This window comes from Brachyistius frenatus, unplaced genomic scaffold, assembly GCF_029030835.1.
Source record: "Brachyistius frenatus isolate BFR_SWC_R1_liver_20210118 unplaced genomic scaffold, ASM2903083v1 Contig_6, whole genome shotgun sequence".
In the NCBI taxonomy this organism is placed as follows: Eukaryota; Metazoa; Chordata; class Actinopteri; family Embiotocidae; genus Brachyistius; species Brachyistius frenatus.
The window spans coordinates 1603951-1618882 of NW_027210605.1; the positions used below are offsets into that span (position 1 = coordinate 1603951).

The 14932-nt window shown below is 38.5% G+C and overlaps 2 protein-coding genes across 2 annotated transcripts; one reads left to right on the forward strand and one right to left on the reverse strand.

The window, feature by feature from the left end:
• Positions 1–150: 150 nt before the first annotated feature.
• On the reverse strand, positions 151–9275 carry wdr46 (WD repeat domain 46). Its single transcript, XM_069724022.1, has 14 exons — positions 9208–9275; positions 8786–8947; positions 8136–8216; positions 7928–8040; positions 7733–7820; positions 7004–7065; positions 6264–6368; positions 5989–6139; positions 4941–5176; positions 3935–4088; positions 1769–1916; positions 1356–1546; positions 811–924; positions 151–707 (listed from the first exon to the last, which is right to left on the reverse strand). The coding sequence occupies exons 1-14, from the start codon at positions 9259–9261 to the stop codon at positions 588–590; spliced, it is 1779 nt and encodes a 592-aa protein (XP_069580123.1). The 5' UTR covers positions 9262–9275; the 3' UTR covers positions 151–587.
• Positions 9276–11402: 2127 nt separating this feature from the next.
• On the forward strand, positions 11403–14702 carry LOC138636169 (cytosolic sulfotransferase 3-like). Its single transcript, XM_069724046.1, has 8 exons — positions 11403–11492; positions 11897–12035; positions 12508–12636; positions 13302–13402; positions 13613–13739; positions 13843–13940; positions 14040–14214; positions 14296–14702. The coding sequence occupies exons 2-8, from the start codon at positions 11897–11899 to the stop codon at positions 14406–14408; spliced, it is 882 nt and encodes a 293-aa protein (XP_069580147.1). The 5' UTR covers positions 11403–11492; the 3' UTR covers positions 14409–14702.
• The last annotated feature ends 230 nt before the right edge of the window (positions 14703–14932 follow it).

The following is a 14932-nucleotide window of genomic DNA, read 5'->3' on the forward strand; positions in this document are numbered from 1 at the left end:
GCCAAACATACTTCCTTGATGATGTGCGGTATAATAATGGTTGCTACAAGAGGAATTTGTTCACAAGTTAGCTAAAGTGCTGACACAGTGAACATACTCTAGCATGTTTTCTATTTAGTTGTGATTATAAAAAACAGTGTTAATTCAGAATTAAGTCATTATATTGTTTATTTTTAGACCTCATTTATATAAAAACATATGCTCAGTCAGTTCAGGCACCAATGAACTCCATTTGACAAGGTCGAAAATCAAAAAATAAAGAGACAATAAATGCAACTTGACACAAATTCTGGATGCTACCCACGCCAGCTTTGGCACATCACATGATCTTCTTATGCAGACAGGAAGTGCTTCGGGCTACAGGCATTAAATAGCAGTGGACTGCTCCAGCACTTAACATTGATTTGTTGAGCTGTTGCCTATCAGAATGAGACCTTACATGCCGAGAGCATCCAGACTTTCTGCAGTTGGTGTTTTGTTCCCACATGGGAGTAATGTGTCCAGAGAGTGTGTCCTTTATGTGAAGTTCAAAGGTCACTCCCACAGAATGTCATTGGGTTTGGAGCTGCACAAAGGCTCCTGCTTTTCTATTTTTTGAATCTGTCCAGAGCAGATTTCTGGCTCGATAGTGCAGCCTGCTTATCCTCCCTCTTCTTTCTTTCTTTTTCCATTTTCACTTTGTCCTCCACGGTTTTTCTGATTTCATCCTGTAGGGTAAACAAGTTAAGTGAGATCAGCCACAGACTGCAGATACAACATAAAAATTACCGTTATTCAGTCAAACTCCTTCTTATATTCTGGGCTACTTACCCTCTGGTCCTCATGGGCCACTTGTTTCTTGCGCCTTTCAACAGCGCCAGCAGAACTACGACCTTTTTTCTTAAACTTGGGAACAAACTTTTCTTTAGCAAGTGGGTCAAAGCCCTGAAAGAGATAAAACAGGATTTTGGAAAAGTGTCAATAATAAGTAAATGGCCAATTGTGTTTCAAAAAATGCAAATAATAGTTTTGAAGATTTTCATTTAAATAGATACTTGTCAAGTCACTGTCTAAGGCCAGATGAGATAGCACAATGGTAAAAGCCTTTGCATTTACAGTATTACAAATTAAACAAGCTGAATGGCTTTGGCAATATTCCCGCAAAAATTTACAAGCAGCGCAAAATGGGTAGGCGGAGCTAAAGGAACAGGCTCGCTCTTTAACTGGCAACTGACTGAGGGCTCACAGGTGACACTGTTTGGATATCTGGGAAGTATAGTCAAGTGAAACACAGCTGCAATTACTGCTTAGGTGCTGCCAAAAGAACAAAACTTTGAGATTGTAACATTAATATAAAGATGCTTTCAGACACTGACCAGAGCTTGGACCCTGTCTTGATGCCTCTGCTCAAAGGTGCTGTGGTCAACTTGGCCCAGCTCAGTGGGGTCAAGGGTGATGAGCTCCGGCTGGATCTTCTCCAGCAGGGCTTTAACCTCCCATTCCTGCCTCTGCTTCGCACTGCGGAATGGATTTGCATCCAGACCATCAAAGTTTGGCTCACCCGCACCTATAAATGTAAATGAGAGATGACAAAGGTGGACAGGTAGGGCGGGAACAGTCTTAATGCACAGAAAAATGTATGCCTGTAATTTGCTCTTGTAATTTGTTTTAACGATCAGGAAACACATCACCACAGGAAGCTGCTTATTTTGGTCTTGACCATTTCAATGTGCCCTTGTTGTTCAGGCTACTTTTAAACATGCAAGTGTGACATAAAATTGAGTCTGACCTGGCACGAGCATGCTGGAGAAACCCTCTCCGTGCCCGACTCCGAGGACATCCTCAAATGGACAGAAGTGTAGCCCCCACACTGATCCCCGAACTCTGTGAGCCATGTAGGGTTTAGTCACTGGAGTGCTCCACACATCCCTGTACACCTGTAGGGAGACAAACACAGATTGACATATGGGTAAAAGGTCACCGGTATGCAAACAGATGCTGCCGTTTTTTTGTAAAAACTGCATTAATTGACACCTAAAGCTATACAGAGCCCCCAGAGGGTCATGGTGGGAATTCTCTTCTGAACTAATACATTTCCCCCCCCATAATGGCTTAGGAATTATGGATTCATGGCTAAAGACTGAGCTATAATATGATACAGCAGGGGTCTTCAATGTTTTTCAGGCCAAGGACCCCCAAACTGAAAAGAGAGATGGAGCAGGGACCCCCTACTATATATATTGTATAACATTGTGTTTTATATAAACTGGAGGAGTGCAGGAGGCTTGGAGGGAAAGGTCCAGGCTAGTCTCGCGCTGTGAGTGAACCGGTGCCCAGCTTGAGAGCTCCTGTGTGTTGCTAAATGTGTACATTTCTGTTTGAAAGATAACATCTTCTGCCTCCATTTATCCATTCGCTACAATATGTTGGATTCATGCTAATGTGTATTTAAAAACATTTAAATTTGTGGAATTTTTTTTTTTTTTTTTTTAAAAACCCCAACCAAAATGAAAACTCGTCTAATCAACCAAAAATTTCACGGACCCCCTGCAGTACCTCTGCGGACCCCCTGTTGAAGACCTCTGTGATACAGCATCCTGTATTATGTGGTAGTCTGCTGCTATGGTCTCAGTTGTGTCTGGCTCAGGCGTATCTGTCACATTGCAGTTCCATTAATGACTAGCAGAGACTGCTGAGGCCAAGTCAGTCTGCAATCATGGCTGTGGCTTATAATATGTGTAACACTAACTTCATGTAGGGGTGTAGAGTGGCTTGAGATTGCTGGGCTGGCTGAGCATTTTAATGAAGGTTGATGTATTCCTGATCTCTTGTGATGTTTTGGTAGCACAGCAGTTATATCTGATAGAAACACTGCAGGTTCTTGGGAAGAGCCAAGCGTAGCCACAATACAGCGACAGCAGAGATATCTGTAGCACCGTAGTTTAAACCACAAATGCAGCAGAAGCACGAACCATATCCAAATAGTTATGGCTTCAATCACCACAGCCCAGCACAGTAATGAGCAAAAAAATGGTACAATAGCACATTATCTCTTATTTCTGTAATATATGCAGGTTTTCCCTTGGTTTTACATGTGAAAAGTAATGCAAACAATGTTGTGAAGAAATGCAAAACTAAATACAAACTCCCACCCTGACATCACGCCATATGGTCGTGTTTAAGTAAAACAAGTTATAAAAGACAGGTGAGCCATTGTTAGCAACACCAGTTAATAACTCATTATGCTGTATTTTGCACATATAAAGAACATAGCAACAAGTCTAAAGAGAGAAGTTGGGCAGCACTGTGTGTATGACTGATTTAATTAGACATAAATATTAATAATGTGCTAAAAAAAAACTGTTTTACTACTACTGTTGATGTCGAGCTCGCCTGGTGTTACGACACCCAAACTCACTGTGCGGATATATTGGACAGGCCATACTGCTATCCCGTTATTTCCTTAAAGAGGGGCTGATAATTAACTGCAGAAGACACAGGCATACAAACACAACACAAGTTTTCAGTTGTAAATTAAGATGAGTGATTTCATATTTGGATTTTATAGTGCAGTTTCTTCTGAGGAAATTTATCTGGAATTAACAGCCGCTCATGAACTTATATGTGATTAACTGAACTCTAACATCTGCCAAAGAACCATTTTCACTGTAATGTCCAATTTAATAAATATTTACAGAAAACTTCCCCAAACAGCATCAGGAAATCAGATCAGTAAAGGTTTTAACTTCCAGCAAAAGTCCTTGATACTATGACTTTAATTTTTCCTTTTCTTGTGTCCCAGGTCTGCACTTTTTCTTCCATGGTGGTTTCACTGTTCAGGCTACATATCCCGTTATTTTCACTCAGAGGAAACCACTTCTCTAAATACAAGAAGCATTTCTTCCTGTGTGCCAGACTGTTATTCAGAAGTGTGCAATGTGGGTGTGATAATGACCTGAACAATATCCCCTGTAGCTGCAGACAGCAGTCCCCTCTGGCTCAGCGACAGACAGGAAGCTCCAGCAGGGAGGAAGTAGGACTTGAGAGGTTTCAAGGCTCTGATGTCATAGACCTTCAGCTTTTTATCCATACCAGAGGTCACCATGTAGCTGTCAAAAACAGGAGATAGTAACAACAGACTGCCCTCTGGTGGATGTTAAGGAAACTGTAGGTCACTCGTCACCACAGAAAACATAAGAGGCTGCACACACGTGGCATTAACATGCATCCTGTGTGATCCGATCACAAGTGGACAGCTCTAAGTAGATCAGTTCACACCTAGCATCATCATGCTTCTCCACACGTGCCCAGAGTGACCAGAGTGGTTTATATATATATAAACATGTACAGAAACGGGAGGAGTCAACGCACAAGGCATTGAACAAAATGAGATATCTTTACTCACTCGAGCCTCAATGTAATGCAGCGTTTACTAGAAATGTATGCCGTACTTCAAGCTCCAGAACTGTGGGTCTAAATTGTGTCCAAAATTGCATACGAGGTCAAATTAAAAGGTACTACACCCAGAAGATGCTTTGGTGAAAAAAAGCGTCACAAACAGCTTGTGTTTTTAATCACTTAATGCCAAAGCCAAATTTACAGACTGCTGCTATGGATTGTATTAATAGGCATCTGCATTAATGAGAACTCGTAATCCACTGCTGTGTGTATCCACAGAGTACACTACAATTTTGGCGATTTGGTCACAAAAATAATAAAGTTTATACGACAGAATCCTTAAAAATATCTTGTCTTGAGGCAGTGGGAAAAAATAATGTTACCATGTTAATGGTTACAGATGCTTCTTAAACTATAAAAGAAAAAAGTAAAATATTAACATTACTGTTTTTATTTGGGGAACTGTGAAACAGTATCTACATGAACACAGCTTCCTGCCTCTAAAGGAAACACAAGATCCACGTTGTTTTATAAAATCAGTGCAGAGTTTTGAAGCAACTCACGTGCCCGTCTTGTCCACAGCGACTGAGCGCACACTGCCCTGGTGGCAGAGCATCTTCACGAGGGCTTCTTTCTGGTTCGGTGACCAGAGGGTGACCGTGCCGTTGGGGTGGCCGAGGTGGATGATGGCGTTATGAGGGTTCTGGCACATCACGTCAAGTCTGCCCGTCTTGGTGCAGATAGCTGCCACCTCCTTTCCCACAGACACATCCAAGTACTGCAGGAAGCTTGTAGCACTCTGAAGACAAGAGTGAGAACAGGAATGTTAAACAGACCTGATTATTGTGGGTGAAATCAGTTTTAACGCATCTGGAAAATTGCACCAGTGGATTTATTTACTTTGTGAGACGCAGCTGGAGAGATGCGAGGCAAAGATATGGTGTCAAAAAGGGTCCTCATTTACATAGATTCAGTGTAACTTACACTCCCTGATATCATCATTATCTCAATAAACTTCCATAGATCCACTTTATAATTACAGAAAAAGAAACTAACTCTAACTCTTAATTATGTTGAAGTTTTCCTCAATATTAAAGTAATCCAGTAATTTTTTTTTCTGTACATTTAAAGGGAACTTGCAAAAAGGAACTGCTAATAGCTAATGTGGCTTACATTTAAAAGTGGTAATGAGCAAAAATGGAAACGAATAAAGAGGATAAAACCATGTCCTTTTTTTCTGTGAGGAGCATACAGTGTGAGACTGGCGTCAAGATAGCTCTGAAAAGTCGTGTTTATGTAACTTAACTTGATACTGTTTACACTCTTTTGCAGTGTGTGATAAGTTTGCTGGTGTTTATTGTCATTATGGTAACAATATTTCAGTGCTGCTGCTTCTTAGTAAGGTCTCTCTTGAATAATGAGACTTATACCTAGAAAATAAATGAAAGGCTTTACCAAAGAAAGAAAAATAACTGGTTTCAATTGAGCTCCTGATACATAACATCAGGATTTGTGATGGATTCAAGATTCAACAGAAGACAACATTCGTTATTGATTTAATACAAGTACTCGGGACATGATACGCTATAAGACTGCTGTTAATGAGCTCACCGCTGTTGCTAGCAGAAAGTGATAGGGGAGGAACTGCATTCGAAGGACGTCGTTGAATTTCCGTATGCAGTGAAGCTCTATTCCGTTGGAGTCATAGATATAAAGCCACTTCTTCTGAGCCACTGCGTACATCGCCTCACTGTGGAGCCACCTGTACAAAGAAACAAATGTGTTATAGTCTGGAGAAGATGTTGAATATGAATGATAATGATTTCAGCTGCTGGTAGGTTTTCTGCTTTGTGTGGTGTCACACAGTGTAAATGTGGATGACTTACTTCACATCATTGACAGACTCCATCACATTTATCTCACACATCAGCTGTTTGGACTGCCAGTCTATACAAGCAACATGGCCTCTCCTCCCACCAAGCAGCAGGTGACTGAAGTGAAGAACACACAAGGTACGCACAACTCAGACATGTAAAGTTTTACTCATCGATATCTTTATATCAACAATGGATGAAAGGAGTGTGACTTTGGGACTATGTCCATTTCAACTTCCAACGCCAGATGTAAACAATAAACATGGCTGACCGCAAGAAACTCGACATCTTATGAATCAGCAGAGCTTAATTATATATATATATATTAAAAAACGCAGAACAATAAATGAGAGATTTTAGAAGGTGCCCTTGTATTTTACTATAATTTAGTTACAATAGCCTAACAAGTTATTCTCCCGTTTCAAAAAGTCGATGTAATTGTTTGTCATTTAAAAAGACGAGTCGCCCAATGTTTATTAATGTCAGTGTCACTATAGTGAGTGACTTTATTTAGGGCTGAGAGTTTCCAATTTAGGATTTCAACTTCTATCAATTTTTTTTTATGAATTCCAGGTTGTCTGGAACGCAACATTAAAACAGTACAAACAACCCTGCTCTGCTGACCAGGCAGCATAAGAGAAAACACCTGCAATCGAACATCAAAAAGCCGGCCCTGAAAAGATGAAGTACTTGGAATTCCTTTTATCTTGTAAAGATTAAAAGTGTGCAGCCACACAGGCTGTGATACTAACCGGCCAGTCTTGCTGTAGTCCACTCGATAAGGTCCAAACTGAGACAGTTTAAGGTTGAAATACTGAGAAGGAAGAAAAAGAGAGAAAAATAATAAATTAATAAAATCCAAAACGGCCAGAATCTCCAACCTGGGGATAAATATATATATATAAAAACCTTCAAATTAAATATAATCTTTCCGTGTTTTGCAATGGTATGTTTATGACTGACTCATAAATGTACAACATTAACCATCTCATATCTTGAGCACTGTCCATGTAACAGTTTGACTCAGATACAGAAGACAAAGCACATAAATTATTGCTTAAAATGAACATTCATGTGTAAATGTAAAATTCAACACTAAAATGCATTTTGTTCTCCTTGTTTTCGATTATCATTATTACTATTATAATTTGAATGAAATCAAACTAGTGCTAATAAAAAAACATATTCAACATGCAAGAAGCTGGAAACCATGCCAAGGTTGTGATGTTTTCTCCTTGTGTAAGCCCGTGTATATACTGTTTTTGTCTGTTGTTTCTTTACTCTGATGTGTGTGCGCGCTTCAATTTACCAATATACATACAATATGTCTAACCTAGAATTTGTGTAGTAATAAACTAATAACTTCTTAAGACAGATTTGCTCCTCTGTCATGGGTTTTTCTTTAAATCATTAATTCAGATAAAATTTTATTGTAAAAAAATGTCAAAATGGAAATGTTAATATAATTAAGGCCCCAGTACCTTTGCTCCAGATGTTATGTCCACAGCATCTGCAATATCCTCCTGTGAGATTGTACATGTGTCCTCATCCTCATCTCCTTCTAGAAACCTGTGATTAGAAGGAAACATGGCTAAAAGGGACATTTTATATCACCTAATCTCGGTCACAGGATACACTCGAACGCAAAGAAGCCAGCATTTGTTAGCAGAAATTACCCTGCGTCCTCTGGTAGTAGGAGGTCAAACCGAGCAGCTTGTTTTTGGGCCATTTCTGAAGCTTCTTCTGAACGAGCAATCATGTCCCTCAGCTTGTAGTGTTCGCGATGAGGCTGAAACAAGTATCAAGAAATTAGATGTTTGCAGAGATGACAGCTAATTACACTTACAAGAAATGGTAAATAAGAGACCTTAGAGTGCCGTTTACCTTTTTCATTTTCTCTTTCCTCTTGAATTTCTGAACCCTGTCTTCGGGAATAGGAGCAGGCCCAGGGAAAGGGTCCGGTTTCTGAGGGAGTGTGAAAATTAATTAGCACAATGCAAAAAACAAAACACACTGGATTTACTTTGTTGAACAATAAATAAAATATATGTTCATGAAGATCCATTGACAATATAAAATACTGGAATTTTAAAATAGCCATTAAATAGTGTCTTCTTGTAGGTGGATAAGCAGCTTCAATGCATTTGAACATTACGGAGCTCTTGATCCAACATATGGATTTGATAAAACTACACAGTTAAAACTATAAACACTCCTCTGATGCAGATTATGCTGTATGGCAACATAAAAATACTTATTATGTTACACTGAAAGGTGCTGCTAATATTTTGTCACCCCTGTTCATATCAGTGAGGTTCCTAAATACCGCATTATACAAATCTCTATAAAACCACCAGAAGTTAACTGAAAATTAATCTAATATTGACAACTCCTAAAATTGTTTTAACAAAAATAATATAACCTCCATGAAAGTGATTATTGCCTTGACCGTTATAGTGTGGCATAAAATTATCTTTTGCTTCAGAAAGGAGACACACAATGAATCCTTACAACAGTCATTCTCATTCTCTCACCCCTGATATGAACTTCTTTCCATCTCTTCGATCCATTTCTAGCTTTCTTTTCTGTTTCTTCTGTTTCTTCTGCTCCTGCTGCGGCTGCGGCTGCAGAGGACGCTCAGTCTTTTGTTCAGATTTGTCATTTTCCTGTGGCTCCTGCCAGTAACGAGCTGCTGGCTGCCAGAGAGGGCCAACAGTTGCAAGTTAGCAGAAGTGACTTTAAGAAACGCGAAAGACGTTTCGATGCATTTCTTCACCAGGATTCCGAACAGAAAATAACCACGTGAACTGTCTGGTGCTAACAGATAATGAACCCCGGTTACTTTTAATCTGTCCGTTTAAAAATGTCCATGATGGCTTGTGTTGGCTACAGACATAAAATGCCTAACATGACGGCAGTAACGTCCTCTTACTGACGATTTTTTTTTCGTATTTACCTTCTTTTTCCCCACGTGCGATATCTTCACCGATGCCTCGCCGGGATCCGCCATCTTTGTTGTATACGTTTGCCAGTTCCGGTGACGTCACTCCTGGCTCCATCACTTCCGGAATCCAGAATTATTTTTTTTTATTTATTTATTTTTTTTTAATTTTTTTTTTGCGATTTGCCTCAAGTGGCTTTGTGCCCTTATATTTACTCTTTTTTTTAATTTTTGTTTTAAATTATTTTTTATTAAATCCTTAAACGTTTTTAGTTCATATTGTAACATGTTTTTATTTGCATTTCATGCGAGGCAATAACTCCTGACAATCTTAACTCAAGTTCCACTTTTTAGCATTTTCAGACCTTTCAATCACATCTACTGGATTTTCTGATACAAATTTTCACTGTTTTTACTGGAATATCCTTTTCAATATTTATTCTGCATTTTCAAGGTACTTTCTAGTTGACTGCAGAAACACTAACACCAACACACAGTATATACAGTCAGCCAATATAGGCTTATGTATTTATTGGCCCAGCTGATTTATTGCCTGGTTTAATCTGGCTAACTCTATAGTCAAGATTTTTTGTTACAATGTCAGAATAAATCAAATGGAAAGAAACAAAATAGAACAAAACATACATAGTTGATAATTTGTATATTTTCACATTGCTAATCATTGTGTGGAGAGGAATGTGAGCTTTGCACTATCAGTGGAAATTGTTGTGCAACTTCCAAAGTTCAGCTCCTGAAGAGGCATCTATGTTTCCAAGTATACACTCAGACTGAAGCTATTTTGTTTTTCTTTTCGTAAAACAGATTAAGTAGCATTAGAGCCTCAGTTTATAAAGATAAAAGGCCTGATTAAGCAGCTTCTGTAAATCTTTTTTGCTTCTGTGAAGGATTAAGTCAGAAATGGTGTAAAGCTGTTTACAGAGTAATTTGCTGCTTGTAAGACTCATGGAGATAGTTAAGCAGGGGCAGTGGCTGGACCGCTATGCCAATTCAGCAAGGTGGTCCAGCATGTGAAGTTTTATCCTCACTCGTATTGAGAGATATAAGGTCAAACAGAAATGATTTATACTTTGCTTTGGGCAAGTAGCAGTTCAAAGGGGCCTTAAATCAGTGATAGAGAATGATTTCACCTGCCAAAGGGTTCAGAAGACTTATGAGAGCGCAGATACTCAACGCGGGACTTAATGAGACATTATATATAATAGAAGTGGGAAGTGTGAGCATATTGTTCATTAATCCTCCAGAACGGAGCCTGAGATCTAAAATGCTTTTCTTCCCATATAGAATAACCTCAAAGAGACTTTGAAGGATAAAGAATAGCATGTGGTAGGAGTTGGAGCAGCTCACTCTTCAGGCAATTCAAAAGTGACTGCATTGTTTTAATCTGCATACCACATGTTTAAAGCTGTCCGGAAATCTGGGGGGCCCGAGAGGGGCGGGACTTTCAGATAACATCCTGAGACATTATATACAGTATACTGTATATATATATCTGGGGGGCCCGAGAGGGGCGGGACTTTCAGATAACATCCTGAGACATTATATATATATATATATATATATATATATATATATATATATATATATATATATAATAGAAGTGGGAAGTGTGAGCATATTGTTCATTAATCCTCCAGAACGGAGCCTGAGATCTAAAATGCTTTTCTTCCCATATAGAATAACCTCAAAGAGACTTTGAAGGATAAAGAATAGCATGTGGTAGGAGTTGGAGCAGCTCACTCTTCAGGCAATTCAAAAGTGACTGCATTGTTTTAATCTGCATACCACATGTTTAAGCTGTCTGGAAATCTGGGGGGCCCGAGAGGGGCGGGACTTTCAGATAACATCCTGAGACATTATATATATATATATATATATATATATATATATACATATATATATAATAGAAGTGGGAAGTGTGAGCATATTGTTCATTAATCCTCCAGAACGGAGCCTGAGATCTAAAATGCTTTTCTTCCCATATAGAATAACCTCAAAGAGACTTTGAAGGATAAAGAATAGCATGTGGTAGGAGTTGGAGCAGCTCACTCTTCAGGCAATTCAAAAGTGACTGCAACAATGCATACCACATGTTTAAGCTGTCCGGAAATCTGGGGGGCCCCAGAGGGGCGGGACTTTCAGATAACATCGTGAGAGGAGAACATGCTATACCAGTGGAGTGTTATGTAAGGAGAAGAGAAGGGGGAAGTTCGGTTGTTGGGTAAAGAATTTCAACAGGAGAAACCAGACAGAAACCAGGAGCAAACAGAAACACTGACAAGGTAATGTGAATAAATCAACCTTAAATTGATACAGTATGTTTTACTTTAAGTTTGTTTCTTGTTAAGCATACAATGCTTATTTTAATGTTTTAAATGCATGCGAGAGCTATAAAGTTTGAATTGCTTGTGCAAACGTTTAAATATTTCAGACCCTCCTTTCTTCAGTCAGCACTTCCTTCTTTTTAACAACATAACTACTTTTGGAGTATTGATTAATTGTTTTCTCTCCCCCCCCTTTTTTTTTAAGATGAATAAAAACAACCCTCAAAGACAATCTGTCTTCACTATCTACATCTGATAACACAGTTTTTCCCTGTTCTGTTTTTCCAATTAAATCTCTACAATTGGAGATATTTTGTTTTGATTATTTTAATTCTGTTCTTTTCTTTTCTTTTTTTTAAAAGATGGATTCACCTTTTCGACCACAACTGTTTGATTTCCATGGAGTCTCAATGACCCATTTTTTCACAAACAACTGGGAGGACATTCAAAACTTTCAGGCCAGACCGGATGATATACTTGTTGCAACATACCCTAAAGCAGGTTAGTCCACAAATGTGTGTAAACGCTTTATAGCTCATAAACATGTACATATAGGTAGGTAGGTAGGTAGGTAGGTAGGTAGGTAGGTAGGTAGGTATATACTTTATTAATCCCCGAGGGGAAATTTTTTCACCACAACAGCATACATACAGGAGCAATAATAGAAACAATAGAATAAAATAATAATAGAATAGAATAATATAATAGAAAAGCAATAAAATAAAAAATATAAATATAAAATATAAAATGCACAGTACATACAGTATATATACAGTACATTAAATATCTATATATATTATATACAACAAACCAATAAACACAGTCAACATATATATATATATATATATATATATATATATATATATATACAGTATATATCTATATATATCTATATATATAATATACGTATATATAGTATATATATATAGAGGTGAGGAGTTGGAATCTTCTTATTGTCCTCTTTCTCTTTTAGGGACCACGTGGGTCTCCTACATCCTTGACCTGCTGTATTTTGGTCAGACATCTCCAGAGCGTCAGACATCGATCCCCATCTATAAGAGAGTGCCTTTCTTGGAGATCAACATCCCACATGCAGCTACAGGTTGGCTATCAAACATTATCACCATAAAAATCTGCAGTGCAGAAATTTTTGCCCCTTCTGCCAGTGAAAGTAGTTTCAAAAACCCTGTCAACACACTTATGCTGATGTCATATGTTCCGCCACTCAATTATTACTGTTGCAGCCAGGAAACAGTGGATAAATTATGGGTAAATTAAATAAACAGCATTACAACTCTTCCATTTGATCCATTCGGTCCAATAACATTTGGAAAGTGAAGAAGATTAGCATGATTGGATTATTTTATACCCATTCAAGTTAACATAAAGCTAATCTGTAAATTAATTGGCTCGGCCGGCAGAAGTTTATAGTGTGCATGCTCAGTTTGCATTTGAACGTCACCTCAGACAAACAATGTAAAAACTCTGTTTTTGTGAGATAGACAGAGAATTATCCAGCAGTGGTAGATTTAATGAGAATTGTGTCAGTTTATCAGGTGTTTAAATGTAATGGACATTCATTTATATGCAAAAATCCTGCACTACAGCTTTAAGCTTATTTACACATCAGTATACCCTGTGGTGGCTTCCTATTGCTTAAACCTGGCTGAAATCACACCATCGTATCACAATTTTCTCATCGTATTCCAATAACACTTGAAGTAGTTACAGGATCAGTGTTTACTCACTCTTCACCTCTTCACACAGGAAAAGACCTGGTAGACAAGCTCCCCACCTCGCCTCGACTCATCAAGACTCATCTTCCAGTCCAGCTTTTGCCAAAGTCCTTCTGGGAGAAAAACTGTCGGGTACAGTAAAGCCTCCGTGTTGTTGTCATTGTCTGAGTGTATGATCATAAGAGGCTGTGACACCAGATGATGGAGCGCAACCTAGGGCAGCAAACCGGCTTCGGCTGCATCTCGGACTCATATTTCATTTGATATCAATGAATGACAACATAGAGGAACATTCAAAATTTTTGTTTCTGGCTAACTGTTAAGTGTTTTCATTCTCTATAGGTAGTCTACGTTGCCCGCAATGCAAAGGACAACATGGTGTCGTATTTCCACTTTAATCGCATGAACATGATTCAGCCAGAGCCTGGAGACTGGAGCAACTTCTTCCGTAGATTCATGGAGGGAAAGAGTATGTATAAAATACGATAATTAACTAATAAAGTAAGTTCAGTGTTACAGAGATGCAGCTTAATGTTCCACACTGCTCTTTCTTGTATTATGCATCGCCTCAGTGGTGTTTGGATCCTGGTACAACCATGTGAGCAACTGGTGGACAAAGAAGCAGACTTATTCAAAACTCCATTACATGTTCTACGAAGATCTGATTGAGGTAATTTACCTGTGAAGTTGGTTCTCTTCCATTTCAGGCCACTTTTATATAAAGCTCCAGCTGGTTATGATATGATGATATGTAACAATGTGTTTCCAGGATACGGGCCGGGAAATAGATAAACTCTGCTGCTTCCTTGGTTTGTCTCCTTCAGCTGAGGAGAAGAAAGTAATTATAGGAGGAGTGCAGTTTGATAACATGAAAAATAATGAGATGGCCAACTATTCTTCAATTCCAATGATGGATTTCAAAATTTCCCCCTTCATGAGAAAAGGTATGGTGGACAATAATATGAGACCAGAAAAAAAATGACTTTCTTGCACAAAGACCTGACAGATTCTCTGTGGTTCTGCAGGAAAGGTTGGTGACTGGAAGAATCACTTCACTGTGGCCCAGGGTGAAGAGTTTGATGAAGACTACAAGAGAAAGATGACGGACCCCACACTTCAATTTCGCACTGAGGTTTGAACAGGAAAGGACACACATATGTATACGTGTCCAATTTGCAAACTTTATCTGGAGTACATATTATGAAGCTCAAGAAATGAAATGATTAGCCATGTCCAAAGAATATATGTGGAATATATGTGCAAAAAATAATCAAAATATATTCTGTAGTTAATCAAAAAAGCTGTATAACTGTGAGCTGCATTTGCACTGATGTGCTGAGACTAGTCTGTTCACTAAAATGCATGGGTATCTATATATATATCCACATTTTTTTTAACAATTTTGTATTCATATTAAAACAATTAGAGCTTATTTGTATTAGTCATATTGTTTTCTTATGAGTGAAAGAAATATCAAAATTTGACCTCCTTTGCCACCTCTGAGTAGTCAGTGATCATGGATTTATCAGGAACTGTAATTAACATCTGCAGCTACAACTGCAGGTTATGATCCACAATTTTTGTCTATCAGTGTTTACCACAACACAAGGGGTCAAGGTGGTAAATGCAAAAAGGGAGCTTTTCTTTCAAGTAGTTGATTTT

Coding starts and splice junctions, on each gene's coding strand:
- wdr46 (XM_069724022.1), bottom strand. CDS start 9,261: ATGGCGGATCCCGGCGAGGCATCGGTGAAGATATCGCACGTGGGGAAA. Junction 7,821..7,927: donor CTACTACCAGAGGACGCAGG/GTAATTTCTGCT, acceptor TTCTAATCACAG/GTTTCTAGAAGGAGATGAGG. Junction 1,917..3,934: donor CTACAGGGGATATTGTTCAG/GTCATTATCACA, acceptor GTCTCCCTACAG/GTGTACAGGGATGTGTGGAG.
- LOC138636169 (XM_069724046.1), top strand. CDS start 11,897: ATGGATTCACCTTTTCGACCACAACTGTTTGATTTCCATGGAGTCTCA. Junction 13,403..13,612: donor TCTGGGAGAAAAACTGTCGG/GTACAGTAAAGC, acceptor CATTCTCTATAG/GTAGTCTACGTTGCCCGCAA. Junction 13,740..13,842: donor TAGATTCATGGAGGGAAAGA/GTATGTATAAAA, acceptor GCATCGCCTCAG/TGGTGTTTGGATCCTGGTAC.